The 15,680-nt window shown below is 34.5% G+C and overlaps 1 protein-coding gene and 1 pseudogene across 3 annotated transcripts; both read left to right on the top strand.

The window, feature by feature from the left end:
* The first annotated feature begins 68 nt into the window (after window positions 1-68).
* LOC107416717 (CRM-domain containing factor CFM3, chloroplastic/mitochondrial-like) lies at window positions 69-4,360 on the top strand (annotated as a pseudogene).
* A 5,474-nt stretch (window positions 4,361-9,834) lies between these two features.
* Window positions 9,835-15,440, top strand: LOC112493374 (disease resistance protein RGA2). 3 transcript variants are annotated; one of them, XM_060816363.1, is made up of 3 exons: window positions 9,835-9,958; window positions 10,445-13,482; window positions 15,083-15,440. In XM_060816363.1, the coding sequence occupies exon 2, from the start codon at window positions 10,469-10,471 to the stop codon at window positions 13,478-13,480; it is 3,012 nt and encodes a 1,003-aa protein (XP_060672346.1). In that variant the 5' UTR covers window positions 9,835-9,958; window positions 10,445-10,468; the 3' UTR covers window positions 13,481-13,482; window positions 15,083-15,440. The 3 variants fall into 3 exon arrangements, with proteins under 3 accessions (XP_060672346.1, XP_060672347.1, XP_060672345.1); XM_060816364.1 differs by lacking the exon at window positions 9,835-9,958 and having other exon boundaries at window positions 10,209-13,492; XM_060816362.1 differs by lacking the exon at window positions 9,835-9,958 and having other exon boundaries at window positions 10,214-13,482.
* The last annotated feature ends 240 nt before the right edge of the window (window positions 15,441-15,680 follow it).

Below are 15,680 nucleotides of genomic sequence, written 5' to 3'. Positions count from 1 at the left end.
ACCTCCCTTAGTAAGCAAGAAATTTACAAAATAGCCTAAGCAGCTACAATTCTAAATAGATATTGAGTAGCTATCCATTGTTTCAATGGCGCTCTCTTCGTTTCCGCTGAATAATCCCTCTACATCTTCTTCTTCTTCTTCCCACTCTCTCTATTTCCTTCTTCTCTACTCCCAGCCCCACTCCTCTAGTACTTGTAGAGCTCTTAAATTCAGAGTTTCCTCTTCTTATAGGTCGGCCCAAGTTGACACCCAGCAACACCCCCAACGAGTCAAAAAGGTAGCTTTTGAAATCACTAAGAAGAAGAATAGAAAACCCAAACCAAGCTTTTTAGAGCAAATCCGGGATAAACGGTCTACGAAACTTGGCTCTCCGAGAGAGAAATGTCCATGGCAAGAACAGCAGGAACAAGAAAGAAAAGATGATGATGGTGGTAGTGATGCAGAGGAAGAGGCCGAGAGAAAAGTTGATGGTAAAGCAGCATCAAAGGGTGAACACCCAGTGGGCTTTGGTCTGCAACGGAGATTGATTTCGGCTCCCTGGTCTCATGGAACCAAAACCTACAGCCTAAATTTTAATGGGTTCGAAGAGCATTGTGATAATCGTCTTGCCAATAGTGTTGAAAAAGCTCAAACTTTTGAGCAAGTTGATTGTAATTCTGGGTTTCAAAGAGAATTCGATGCAAAAAGTGAGTCGGTTTCTAATGGGGATTGGAAAGAGGAGGAAAAAACTATGTCTATGGACGACTCGGTTTCTAATGGGAATTGGAAAGAGGAGGAAAAAACTATGTCTATAGACGGAAATGGCGTTTCTTTGAGTGAAATGTCCTCTGAGGATACCAAGGATGTCCTTGACTTGGTGGATTACCATTTGGATTCTAGCCATTGGAAAGAGGAGGAAAAAACTATGTCTATAGACGGAAATGGCGTTTCTTTGAGTGAAATGTCCTCTGAGGATGCCAAGGATGTCCCTGACTTGGTGGATTACCATTTGGATTCTAGCCATTCAGCTGGTGAACCATCAAAGAGAAGAGCGAAATTGGATTATGAGGAAGTCAAAAAAGGGAGTTGGAGGAGGAAAAGCAACACGGACTTGGCAGAGCAAATGGTTCCGGAACACGAGTTGCAAAGACTGAGGAATGTTTCTTTGAGAATGCTGGATAGAATTAAAGTGGGAGTTAAAGGTATTACCCGGGACTTGGTAGAAACCATTCATGAGAAGTGGAAGTTGGATGAAGTGGTGAAGTTGAAGTTTGAAGAGCCTCATTCACTTAACATGAAAAGGACCCATGATCTTTTAGAGGTTAGTTAATTCTATTGCTTCCTTAAGTAAACTGTAGTACCATGTTCATAATTTGGAGCTTCTAAAAGCATGCTTCTAGATTAAGCTCGATTGACCCACACCATATGAAATATTTTGAATTTAGATGCTTTATGGTTAAGTTTAACATATATCTGCTCTCTTTTTGTATACTATATATTGATTATCCTATGTTATCTGTCAGACTAAAACTGGAGGTCTAGTTATATGGAGATCAGGTAGCTCAGTAGTTGTATACAGGGGAATGGCCTACAACCTTCCTTGTGTGAAGTCATATATGCTGGAAATAATCAGTCTAGCAAGAGTGGTTTGCCAGACTCTGAAGATGTTATGCCTAATTCCATGAATAAAATAGGCGTGAATGATGTGGTTGAAACCACAGAATCTTCTGTTTCCAATGAGCATCCAAAGGATCCATCTAAAGGAGAACCATTGGACTTGAGTGATCTGAGCAGCTTGTTAGATGAGTTAGGCCCACGGTTTGAAGATTGGTTAGGCCGGGCGCCATTGCCTGTCGACGCTGACTTACTTCCTCTGGTGGTACCTGGCTAGAAGACTCCGTTTAGACTGCTTCCACATGGGGTAAGGGTAAACATTGTCTAAGTAAAAAGGGAATGATGAAATTTCGCAGGCTTGCGAGAACAGTGCCTCCACATTTTGCCCTAGGTATGAGAACTTTTTTTTGTGATATTTCAGTCCCTAAATGTGTTTGCTGATTATTTTATCTATGCTAACTTGTCATAGGAAGGAATAGAGAACTGCAGGGTCTAGCTAATGCAATGGTGAAGCTATGGGAGAAGAGTGCTATAGCAAAGATAGCCATCAAACGTGGAGTAGAGAACACATGTAATGAGAGGATGGCAGAGGAACTCAGGGTGCGACATTTATGCTGGAACATTCGTTTCTGTCCAACAAAAATTTCTCTAATGTGACACTAAGATTCAACTTTCTAAAAATCTTAATGAAAACAACCTTCGCATCCCTGAAAATAATGATGGGCTGCTGCTTCTTGCTTAATTCATCAAATTCAAAAGAATAAGTGTTAATGTAAATAATTTTAGATGGAAGATTTGACTCTTCCTTTCCAGGTTAGGACAGTTTTGTGTACTCTACCAGTATGATAAAGGCCATCTATCTGTTGACAAATTGGATTTTGGATGCTTAAATTCTCTGTACTACTTCTTGCTTTTGACTGGCCGTGTTTTATGTTTACAGCAACTTAGAGGGGGAACTCTACTATCTAGAAACAAGGAATTTATAGTCTTCTATAGGGGTAATGATTTCCTACCACCTGCTGTGACGGAAGCTTTGCGAGAGAGGAGAAAACTGAGAGATCTGCAACAAGACGAAGAAGAACAAGCTCGAAAGCTGGCCTCAGCCTCGGACTCTATTGAGTTGACAACCAAAGCATCTAGTGGTCAACTGATTGCTGGAACTCTTGCTGAAACGATGGCCACAACTGCTCGCTGGGGAAATCAACTGACCAGTTTAGATGTTGAAAAAATGTTGAGAGATTCAACTTTGTCTAGGTATGCATCCTTAATTAAACACCTTCAGAACAAATTAGCTCTTGTAAGTAACAAACACACTGTCATTCTAATTCAACATAAAATTCTGGAACAGCAAAACCTGTCCCCTTGAATTTCTAACTTTTTGATTCATCTGTAATCTTTAATTCCTAGGCAAAAGGAAAGGTTAAAAAGGCTGAGATAGCTTTAGAAAAGGTGCAGGAAAATCTGGAACCAACAGATCTCCCAGATGACTTGGAAACCTTAACTGATGAGGAAAGATTTTTGTTTCGCAAGATTGGTCTGAGCATGAAACCTTACCCGCTTCTGGGTAAGAGTAACAACTGCAATTTTGAATTTAATGGTTCTAAGGGGAATATTTAAACATTTGTAACAACTGCAATTTTGAATTTAGTGGTTTTATGGGGAATGTTCAAACATTTGGGTTCCATCTGTTTCAGGTAGATGAGGGGTTTATGATGGCACCATAGAGAATATGCACTTACACTGGAAATACTGATAATTGGTAAAGATAATCGTGAAAGGAAAGAGCTTTCAGCAAGTAAAGCATGTAGCAATTTCTTTGGAAGCAGAGAGTGGAGGAGTGCTAGTATCTTTGGATAAAACTACTAAACGCTATGCAATTATTGTGTATAGAGGGAAAAACTATCTATCCCCTCTGAAAATAAGACCTAGGAATTTATTGTCAAGAAGACAGCATTTGGCTCGATCAATTGAACTACAGAGGTGTGAGGTAACAACAAATATTGTTGAATCAAAGTTCTATGTGTATTTCCATCTGAAACTAAAATAGTATTCTATGTGAACTTCCATCTAAAACATATATCTTTGTCTTTACCAGGCATTGCAGCACCATATCTCAGACTTAGAGGAGAGAATCGACTCGCTAAAATCTGAACTAGTATGTCTATCGATTTTTGTTTCGGTAAATTAGTATGTCTCTCTTACTTTACAAAAGCTTTAATTTTTGGCTTTAATAATTCTTAATTTTCTTCTCTTCTCTCTAGGAGGACTCAAGAAGCAGGAAAATGATTGACGAGGAAGGAAATTTGCACCCAATAGAGAATGATTCGAGTCTTGTCAATGATGATGTTGATGGCAAAGAGGCGTATCTTGAAGTATATGATAGTGGCAACGATGATAACTCTGATGGAGATGTCTGAGAAGAAGGCAATGTTCCTCTCTGCTGCCAAGCCAATATGGAGATGACAGCCAAAAAGCATGCATGCTAAAGCTTTGAGATTGTGTTTTTTCACTTTATGTTTTATACTGTAATTTTTGTAGAAAGTTTAGATGAACCTTAATCATGCATCAAGTTTTTGTTAAAAAATTTACCTATTCTTCTCCCTCCTTCAGGGAGTGGGATTGTGATAGTAGTGGTCTATAATGTTTCTAGTTTTATGTTTATTTATTTTGAAGGATGTGTTTATTTCTGTTTGGTTTCTAGGTTTTTGAATATGTACAGTTACAAAGGCATTTTGTTAAAAGTAAAAAGCCCCTTAAACTTTTATTATCCTTTGGCAGTTTTGTATCCTTGAGCAGATCGAATTATATGATAGTGGTGAATATTATTTGTTGTCTTCTCAACTTTGTTGCTTCTTATTGTTACAGGGATATGGTTGTTGATTTCCATTGGAATGCATCCGATCCTTGGACTGTTAGTGTATACGATGACTGACATACTATTGTGATTCAAAGTGTTCATTTTTATCTTTCTAGGGGCTAGAGGGAGAATATTTTTATTAGCATTATCCAGCAAGGTGTACTATTAACTGCTGGCATGCGCATGTAAATTATTTTGTAAATATAATGATTTTCACTGATTATTTCAGTAATTTATTATGACTTCTCTTGATCATGTAAAAAGTTCCAATGTTATTTTTGTAACTTATTCTATCTTCCCTGAAACATGTTTAGGTTCCAAAGTTCATTTTTCCTTGTTCTTTTTTATTTATTTTGGGTGAATTATTGCTTGGAAAAGAAACTAAAGTGCCTGTTTGGTTTGATTTTAGAATGGCCAAAATCACGTTCAAAGAGATGAAATATGCTTCATATAATATTTGGCAAAACACTGTACAATTAGTTTTAGTGATTTTGTTCTTGGAAAATCACCTAACAAAATCACCAAATATATGATTCTTGAAAAATCACTTTCCAAAGTGGGAATCACTTCTAGAAATCAGTCCTAAAAGGGGCCTAAAATTCTATTCAACTTTGGTGTGCACCACATGTTGGATAGTGAATGGTCGAGTGAAGAACTCCAAAGAGAATATACCATAGTTCAATGAGACACTGGATTTGCATACCGAAGTTCTTTTAACATTCATGGCCATATCTAGCAGAGAATTATCTAGTATATATTTAGCCCTTCAATACTCAACATGGCATTGTGGAACCAACTTGTCAACAGAAGCCGCAAATCACTAAGTATATTCTTTAATAGGGAAGGGATGAGAAAATTGTCTAGCTTGAAGCAGCCTTGTCCTGCTGCAGGCATGACTTAATGAACTCCAAGACAACAGAGGCAAACTCAGCTCGATGCTTGTTGGTGTATCTATGACCAGCTTTTTTTATGATGTGCAATTTGTGATTTGGTAATATCTTGGCAAACTTGTACGCGTCTTCAACCGGGACAATTTCATCAGCCGTTCCATGGACTGTCAAGGCCATGTGATTACAATGGAGATATTTATAATTGTTCGAATAATTGGTGAACATGATTACAAAGCAAAAATTGGTAGTAGGAAAAATGAACCAAGTTTTAGATTCACAAAGATCGACTTGATCAGTTTCTGTTGAAATGCCACTGATCCCAAAAGTTTAAGTTGTTGGAATGTGGGCTTTCATTTTATTTATATTTTTCTCTAACAATTTCTTAATACCATAAATTTAATAAAAAAATGAGACAATCATAAAGTTGGAGTTTCCGCTAGAAAAAACTTTATTTGATTAATATTTCTTGTGGTATGCTCTTCTGACGTTTTACCGTTACCTCATCCTTCCAATGAGACAACAATTTCTAATCACACAGCCACATATTACGAAACATCAAAGAAGAAAAATCTTATCAAACTGGCATTTTTATGTTCATATCCTTTTATTTTTCTTTGACATGTGATGATTTTGGTGATACAAATATTGTAAGGGAAAGGGAAAACTACATAACAAGATTTACAAACGTAATCAAATTCTACTAACCTGCAATTCTTGTCAATATGAAGCCACGCCTCATGCATATCGGTTGGTAGGCGTTCCGTCAAACTTTCCAAGTTTACACGATAGTCCATACTTCCTGCGTATATAAATAGTGTTAATCAAGTATGTGAAATGCGAATACTCTATTGAAAACACAAGAAAAACAAGCAACTATGTATATATGACTGATCTCAAGAAAGTTAGATATCACAGCCAAAAATTGAGGTACCCACATACAGGTTTAAAACAATTAGCAAATTATATAGTACCGTTCTTTTTCATGCACATATGAAGATTTCAGTAAAAATTACATTAGAATCAAGAAATTTAGATCGATTTATACTAGCTAGCAGTCCAACAACTTACCCATTTCCAGCAAAGTCAAAACGAAAGGCACTGATTACTTGATTTTCCAAAGAAACTGCTAGGTTCACTAGTAGATTAAATATATGCATTTGTTATAAAATATCCTTATTCGGAAGTTTCAGAAAGAAAAATGAAAGAGAAAGTAATTTTGACCATACAATAGATTAATGGCCACATGATTAGATCTATAAAAGTTTATGTGACACTTAGATTATGAAAGAATTCATATCCATTATATATTTTATCATAGTTGAGCTCTATGACTTTTTGGTTTATAAAAATCATCTATTACAGCATCAACACCAATTGTGTCAACAATTTCTTTCTCAATGTATGCAACCAAAGAATCTGCCACAAACTCATCTTCCATCTTACTTAGAAGCCTTGCCTTAAAATATTTATTTTAGAAAAAAAAACTTGTTTTGTAGTTGCAATTGAAAAAGGAAGAGTTAGTATAAGACAAATTTATCTGCCAATCAGATAGCAGATCTTTGATTTGTCTGTCTCTATTAAACCATAACAGAACTCAGATGATCAAGAAAGATCTTGTAACTTTGGATAATGGGGTACATTGAGCTCAAATTGTTATAATTGAAATCTTAAAAGAATTTTTCTTTGTCAATAAAATCTTGGGAATAAAATTTTTTGACGAGCATACAAATAGCATCAATGTTCGAATTACTCATATCTATCTTAAGGATCCAAGCTAGAGCTAAAAATTAAAAGCTCCATTGTACACTTACGAAATCTGCTATTTACCTCAAATAATGGAAAATTTATTGCCATAATAAAAATGCTTAACTGTAACTTGAACCTTTTGATGGTAAAATCGAAACGACCTACTTTGTTATTAGATCATATATGGAATGTCAATATCATACTTCTCACAAATAATTTTACCTTTTTAATCAAAACGTTCCATCCATCTCCTTTCAACTTTTAAAAAATCGACTTAGCACTTTGACTAAATGCATGGCATTTGAAACATTTTGAGTTTTTTGCTGCAAAGCTTGATACAAAATATCATTTATTCCCATAATTTTTTTCCATTAAATGCAAAATAAAAATAAACTCAAAAGAAGTAAGTGCATCATATGCAGCATCAGCTTCTACACGTTGAGCATAGTTTGATTCTTCACATATAATATTTTAAATAAATGTACAAGCTGCTCTAAGCATTCGAATCAAACTGCAGATTTGTTGAAATGAGAACTTCATAAAGTATCTCCTATTCTTTGCAAGATACCAATTGGATTAGCCCCTTTCCTAGTTTCATGTTCATCAATAACAATAATTTTAGCAACTACAATGGCTTGCGATTCATCATTACCTTTGGACAAAGTACCAACAATATTTATGACGGATGTTAACTTCAAGAAAAAATGGTGAACTGGAATAACTTCCCTCAATGCCGCAAGTAGTGCCAATTGTAAATGATGAGCTATACAATGAGTATAGTAGGCATATTGACAATCAATAAGAAATAAAGCTTGCAAACTATTCCATTTACCATGCATGTTACTTGCACCATCATATCCTTGGCCTTCAATATTTTCAAAACTAAGACTATGATAAGTAAAAGAGAACATAAGACTATGATAAGCAAAAAAGAATATATTTCTCTTTTAAAAGTTGAAGCATTAGTATCTTTAACATGAATAATATCCAAAAATTGCCCCTTTATAAAACCTTCCTTATTTAAAAAAATCTCAAAACAATAACCATTCGTTCTCTTTTAGATTCATCTTGAGCTTTATCAACAATAATACAAGATTTTGAGTTACCAATTTCCTTTTGAATTGTATCCCTAACCTTAATTGCTATTATTTGCAAAATCACGAATACCATGTGAAACATACTTTGCATTTCCTGGAGCACTTTCTAGAATAACTTCATGACTATCTCATTATAAGTCCCTAACAACTTCATTAGTTCAAGACAATTACCTCTTTTATTTAAATTAGGACGTTCATTTCTGCTAAAAGTGCATGCTTGAAATATTAACCATCAAACACAATCTATGAAAGTCTTTAATTGTAACTTATTATTCATTCTATGATTAGAAGAATGTTTATCTATCAACTTACTAATATGTTGAGATTGATGCATTAAGTCATTATAACTCTTAACAACATTGTTGTGGGGCGAACATGAATCTTTTTTCACATGAGTCAAGAAAGCACACTTTTACCATTGTTGACTTTCTTCCAATTGCGACACCTTTCACAGTGAAAACATTAGATCCTGGTCGTCCTATAGCCTTTTTACCAAAAAGATAACATGGTAAACAATAAGCAGCATCCTTTGCAAGAGAATACTCTAACCAAGAAAAAAGTTTAAACCATGAAGATTGAAACATATGAGGATAATATTCAGAACCTAAAGGTGGGTATTCTAGAAGAATAATTTTGATGGACCAGCTCTAACATAAGCACTTCAAATTTCATCAACTTGATTAGCAACAATAATTACTAATTTGTTAATGTAATCCAAGATCACGCTCAATATGATTAAAAGCAGCATATTCAATTCTTTTAACCTTAGGAGAAGGTTGTGGCATTGAGGTTTCACAATTATTTTCTGGTAGGGCTTCACTAGGATTTGAAACACTGGCATCCCTTTTCTTGAAAAATTCATCTATTGTTTTTTGCTTATCCATTAGGTAAATCTGAAAATTTATTCAATTATTGCTCATTAGACTATAAAAGTTTAACTAAATATTGGCACAAATATTAATCAAAACAAGATAAATAATTTGGATTCGTAATTATCTAAAATTAACTTATGTAAAACAAATAAACTAAAAACATATAATTATCCAAAATCAAGTAAAACAAGATATTCAATATTAAAATAAGAGTAAGAGTAATACATGTGTGTTTGATAGTATATTTTCACAGATCAATAAAAACTTTAAGCTCCAAGAAAATTATCTAACAAATGAACTAAATAGTATGTAATTAGTAAAGTTATGCAACATGCTAATGCATCATTTAAAAAATTACTAAGTTTACTTAGAAAAAATATTGTAATTTTGTTTATGGGATGTTATAAATGAATATTAAACTATGAATTATAGACTAAAAATGTCTTGTTTTCTATCTAGGCTTTTATGCAGGAAAAGGATAAGTTGTTAAAATTTAGATAGTAATTAAAAAAAAAAAAAAACACCAAATCTAGATTAAAAACAAAAAACCAAAAAAAAAAAAAAAAAAAAAAGCGGCCCACACTAAATAGCAATTTTGCACCGACTTCATACTATTTTATTAATTTTTTTAATAGAATATTAAAAATTTAGAATGGTTTTATTTTTCTTTGATACTAAGTGGGAAGATCAAAGATAATGAAAATACATTAATAACATATATATATATATATATATACACCTTTACCCGTAAATTGCTAAGATTGGAAGTTGTGTGGAGTGGGGACATGGAAATAGGAACGACACTGTAAGATAAGGAACTGAAAAAAGTTTCAAAATCCCCAAATTTTTCTTTTGAAAAGGAGAAGATGAAAACAAGGAAAAAAAAAGACGACACTGTAAGATGTATGTCATATGTAACGTTAAATAAGTAGCTTTGAAAACAAAGATTCCATTTGCATATGAGTGCGTATTGGATAAAACACAAGTAGCTTGAATTTTATATATATATATACATATATATATTATTTTTAGGTGCCGGCACATATTTTATAAATAATGGGTAGGGGTTGGGCGTAGGGGGTTGGTCCCTGCAGTTCCTTAGATTCGATTTGCTTGTGTGTATAACTTGATGAAAGACACGTAGCTTTAATTTTGTTTCTTTCGTTATAATTTTTTTGTAGTTGCCGACACGTATTTTATATAAATAAATATAATAAGCGGCAGGTGATCCTAATAAAAAAATCAATACATTTCTTCCTCAACGTTTTAACTCCGTCTTATATTCATTTAGAGTTGAACATCATTATTGACGGGGATTTCATAGGGGATATCTCTGTTTGTTTCAGTATTGTTCAATATTCTTTCATCTCTGATATCTCTTTCTTTCAGTCTCTCCTACTTTTCTATTGAATTATGGCCGAAGCTTTGCTTTCTGCGATGCTGGGGGAGCTGGTTTCCATCATTACTGAATTGGGAAAACAAGAGTTGAGACTGGTGAAGGACGTTGAAAAAAGTGTCTCAAATCTCCGAAAAAAGCTTGAAGACATACAAGCTGTGCTGGAGGATGCCGAAAGGAAACAACTGGATGATCCCAGTGTTAGACGTTGGTTGGGCAAGCTCAAGGATGTCTCCTATGCCATCAACGACGTGTTGGACGACTGGAGCTTTGAAATTCTCAAATCCCAAATTCCAAACCATGTTGAAGAGGAAGAAGGTGATCACCATCAAAAAGCTGATCTTATTTCAAACAAGATGATGACAAAGAAGAAGGTATGTTTTCCATCACCCTCTTGTTGCTTTTGTCTTAACCAACTTAAACAAGTTGGTGTTCGCCGCGAAATTGCTCACAGAATCAAAGAGCTTAATGAAACATTAGATGAGATTGCCAAAGAGAAAAATGCTTACTCTTTGGAAAAAACAAATAATGCTTCCCCAAAAGAGAGAAGAGAGACTACCTCATTTGTTTATGAGCCTGATATCGATGGTCGGGACGAGGATAAGAGTCTTGTAATAAGTAAGTTGTTAAGCCATGAGAGTAGCGATAAAGGTCCTGTTATCATCCCTATTGTAGGGATGGGGGGACTTGGGAAAACCACTCTTGCCCAACTCGTATTCAATCATGAAAAGATCAAAACGCACTTCAATGAGAGAATTTGGGTGTGTGTCTCCGACCCTTTTGATGAGGTTAGAATTGCCAAAGCAATTATTGAATCGTTCACAAGGAGTCATACAAATCTAGATACACTGGAAGCTTTATCACATCGAATTCGTGAATCTATTGAGGGGAAAAATTTCCTTCTTGTCTTGGATGATGTATGGAGTGATGACCGCGAAAAATGGGAAAAGTTAATAAAACCGCTTAGATGTGGTGCTGTAGAAAGCAGAGTCTTGGTAACAACAAGAAAAACTGAAGTTGCTAATATGATGGGAGTAACCTCGTCCCAAACCATTAAACCGGATCTACTGTCTGAAGACCACTGCTGGAAAATAATTAAGCGACTTGCATTCGATGGAAGAAATGATGAAGAGTTAAAACAACAATTAGAGGGAGTTGGGAAGGAAATTGCAAAAAATTGCAAAGGCTTGCCTCTTATAGCAAAGACCTTGGGAGGTTTGCTATTTTCAAAGGAGACTTTAAAGGAGTGGGAGGATGTTCTATCTAGTAAACTCTGGGAATTGCAAGATGAACAAAGCAAAACTTTTGCTCCATTCTTCTTGAGTTACAATGACTTGTCTCCTAGACAAAAACGTTGTTTCTCATATTGTTCTGTATTTCCTAAAGATTTTAAGATTAAGAGAAGTGACTTGATTGAGATGTGGATGTCACATGGTTATTTAAGTGGTGGTCCTCAAGATATGGAGAAAGAAGGTGAAAAATGCTTTAGAATTCTAACCATGCGGTCTTTCTTTCAAGATTTTGAGAGAGATGTTGACGGAAGCATTTGTTCATGCAAAATGCACGACATATTGCATGACTTTTCCCAATTTTTGACAAAAAATGAATTCTCTGCCATGAAAGTTGATATGGAAGATACAGAGCCTCTTAGCGTTGAAAAAGTGCGCCACTTCACATTGCAAACACCTAAACTGGGCGGGGCCAAATTTCCTGCTTCAACATTTGATCAAAATAATTTGCATACCCTGTTCCTAAATTGTTCAGGTTCTGGTTTAGATGATGATGATGATGATTATGATATGCTGGTCTTTCTTCGGATATGCCGTAATCAAAAACATCTTCGAACACTATACTTGGAGAACTGCAGAATTACAAATATTCCAGAGCAACTTGGCCAGTTGATACATTTGAGATACCTCAACTTATCTGGTAACGGCAGTTTGGAAGAATTGCCTGATGAAGTATGTGATTTATGTAATTTACAGACTTTAAGAATTCAAGACTGTGAGGATCTTGAAAGACTACCGAAAGGGATGGGGAAACTAGTGAATTTGAGACACCTTTACTCTTTTGGTTGTCATAATTTGAAGGGGTTGCCAAAAGGTATTGGTAGATTAACTGAACTGCGGATACTCGACAGAATGATTATACCGGAGAACAATGAAGCATATTTGAGCCTAGGAGATTTGAAAAAGTTGAATCACCTTCAATCTCATCAAACAGTTTTTGTGATAGATAATTGTCATAATTTGATAAGTATGGGTGAGAATAAGGAAAGAGTGCTGGTGAATTGGAAATATCTTCCTGGTCTACATCTAATTTTTAAACAGTGGGATAGAGAAATTTGTGAAGATGAATTTGGGATGCTTGAAACCTTACAACCATATCCAGGCTTGAAAAATTTATCGATCACATCATATAGGGGTACCAATTTATGTCCCGAATGGATGGTGTCCTTGGTTCATTTGAAGAGTCTATCCTTTTGTGAGTGCCTGCATGTTGAGACATTGCCTCCTTTGGGAAGCCTACCTTCACTTGAAGAGCTTCGGGTTTCTGTGTGCCAGAAAGTGAGAAAGATAGGTGTTGAGTTTCTGGGAAATATTAAGCATAATAGTAATAATGTATCATTCCCAAAACTGAAACTCCTTGGCTTTTGGTCCATGAACAATTGGGAAGAATGGGAAGACAATATTGAAACAACAGAGCATACAGATGATGCAGCTGGTGGAGCAATTATTATGCCGCGTCTCGATTCCTTAGAAATAGATTGTTGTTTAACTCTTAAGTCACTACCAGAGTATCTGAAACTGACTCCATTGAAAAAGTTGTCAATCTGGAGCTCCAACATGCTATGCCAATCTCTGGCACAATCAGAAAAGGAGTGGCTCAAGATTTCTCACATCCCAAACATCGAAATTGATAGGAGCTTAGCGACCAGGAGAGATGGCAAATGGAATTACGATGAATTAGCAAGACTGGGTGTTCCCAGAGCATTTGTGCATGATGGAAATGAAGAAGATCCATCTTGATGGTAATTTCAGTTTGTCCCTTTTTTTTTTTTTTTTTTCCAACTCAAGAATTAATTTCACGACATTTTTTTTTCTTGAAAGGAAAAAAAAAAAAATTTCACGTATTTTGCTTGTTTTATCTTCCAAAATTTGATAACAATGTTTGTTTATAGTTCAAAAAAGAGATTAGATTTTTTTTTTGGGACAATGTTAATTTCTTACATCATGCATTCTTTCCTTGTTAATACTGTGATAAATTATGTCCAAAAGTTATATATATATTTATCCTGACTTCCCCTTGTGTATTTAATTAATTTTGTGGATTAACTTGATCAACAATTGCTCAGATACCATAAATGCTAATTTCTTTGGCTACAATCCAATCTTGCAAGTAATGAAAAATACTTAAATGCTTATTTCATTGGATATCATTTCATCCTAAACTCATAGATTATGCGACTCTCACAATGATGGTTTTGATTTCTTCGGTTATTAATATGATAATTACCATTGCTATTTACTACTTATAACTATTTCTACATCTAGCATTACTTAACAGAATAAACTAAGTAGCCTTTTTCTTTTCCAAATATATTGAGTAGCCTTTTTTTCTTTTCAAAATCACCTTCTTCTGCTCTTTTGCACAGTTCGATCTCCTACGGGGCATGGTTTGCTTTCCATTTAAAAAAAAAAATAAAAGGGTCAGTTTTGCTTCATATTTTCCTTCCATTATTTGTACATGAGGTTATTGTTAAACATTATATTCTAGATTTAGTTTATATTTTCTTTTTCAATTTCTCTGCTTTTTCAATCTATTTTACAAGATACAAAGATGATAATCTTTGCACAATAATGAAAACAAAGATGATAATCTTGATCATTTCAATGAGACTCAACAGTACTGTTTATGGTAATTTGACATAATCTTATATATTTCGCGTCTTTTATTTTTCGAATTTCCCTATTAATTCTGTGATATGTCCAAAGTTGACTTCCATATGTTTATTTACTTTTACAATAGAATAATTAGCCTTTTATTTTTATAATCACCTTTCTTCTGGTCTTTGCACAGAGAGGTAAGTTTTTGTCAGATATATATTTTTACATGTATGATTCGGCAATAATTTGCCTAACAACTTAGCCCCGTAAAGTAAGCCCATCACATGACTTGAGCATCAACCATTTTACCGTAAGTTTTGCATTTACTAGATATTTTATGGGGCCGGTGGGTGGTTTTGTTGCTTTAATTTACTTTGTGGACGTTTTGTACCTCTTGTTACTTTTCTTTTTTCTTTTTAGTAAAATTGTCTTGGTTTGGGTTTGGGTGTATGAGCCGTGCCAACCTGGTTGCAATGTTTCTGCTCCTTTTCCTTTCTTAATCATCTTTTCTGATTATTATTATTATTATTATTACTAAATTGTTGAAGGTTTGTCAAATGTAACTTTGCTATTCCATTTGGTATTGTATGGGCTTTTGGAGCTGAGCTTCTTGCAGTTATTTATGCCATTGAGTATGCAAAAATATTCTCGAGATCATTTATGGCTTTAAAGTAATTCCACATAATTTGTTATTTTTTTTACAGATCGCATTGTATTCATTATATTTTGTTGACAAATTTTTAGGTATCTCGTATTTATTGAGAGGGAAACAAAGTAGCTGGTGCTCTTTCCAAGTTTGTGGTGTCCACTCGATCAAAAATTTTGTGCTTCCTTTCATGGTGATAATTTATTGGGTGGTTATTCTTATAGGTTTTGTAATTAGTTGGATCTGGTACTCTTTTTTCCTTTTGGAGTTTTTAGCCATTAGGGTTCTAATGAGGCCAGCGTAAAGGGCCAATCTTCTAGATTGATTTTTATTTTTTTTCCGATTTGTTTTCATTTTTGTTTTGTAATTTGTTACTTTTCATTTTTAATAATATTTGTGTGTTGGTGTTTGGGGGGTGCCAACACGGTTGGGATGCCCCTGCATCTTATCCTTTCCTACTTGTTTTTTTTTTTGTATTTGTAGATTTGACTTGATAGTAAAACCATTGACAATATATCTCAAGATCCTTGAAACCTTTTCGTATTATTAGTATTATTTTATTTTTATATTTTATCATTTTGGCCCTCAAATAGTAGAAATGATGAGATGTGCTCAATGAAGGAGATAACTCTGTTTCAATACTAATGTCCTGCATTAAAAACAGATATATCTCTCTTTTAATTAACTAATCTAGAA

This window comes from Ziziphus jujuba, chromosome 4 (assembly GCF_031755915.1).
Source record: "Ziziphus jujuba cultivar Dongzao chromosome 4, ASM3175591v1".
NCBI lineage: Eukaryota > Viridiplantae > Streptophyta > Magnoliopsida > Rosales > Rhamnaceae > Ziziphus > Ziziphus jujuba.
Note: the sequence above shows the minus strand (reverse complement) of the source record. Positions and strands in the feature narration are given on the sequence as shown.

Coding starts and splice junctions, on each gene's coding strand:
- LOC112493374 (XM_060816363.1), top strand. CDS start 10,469: ATGGCCGAAGCTTTGCTTTCTGCGATGCTGGGGGAGCTGGTTTCCATC.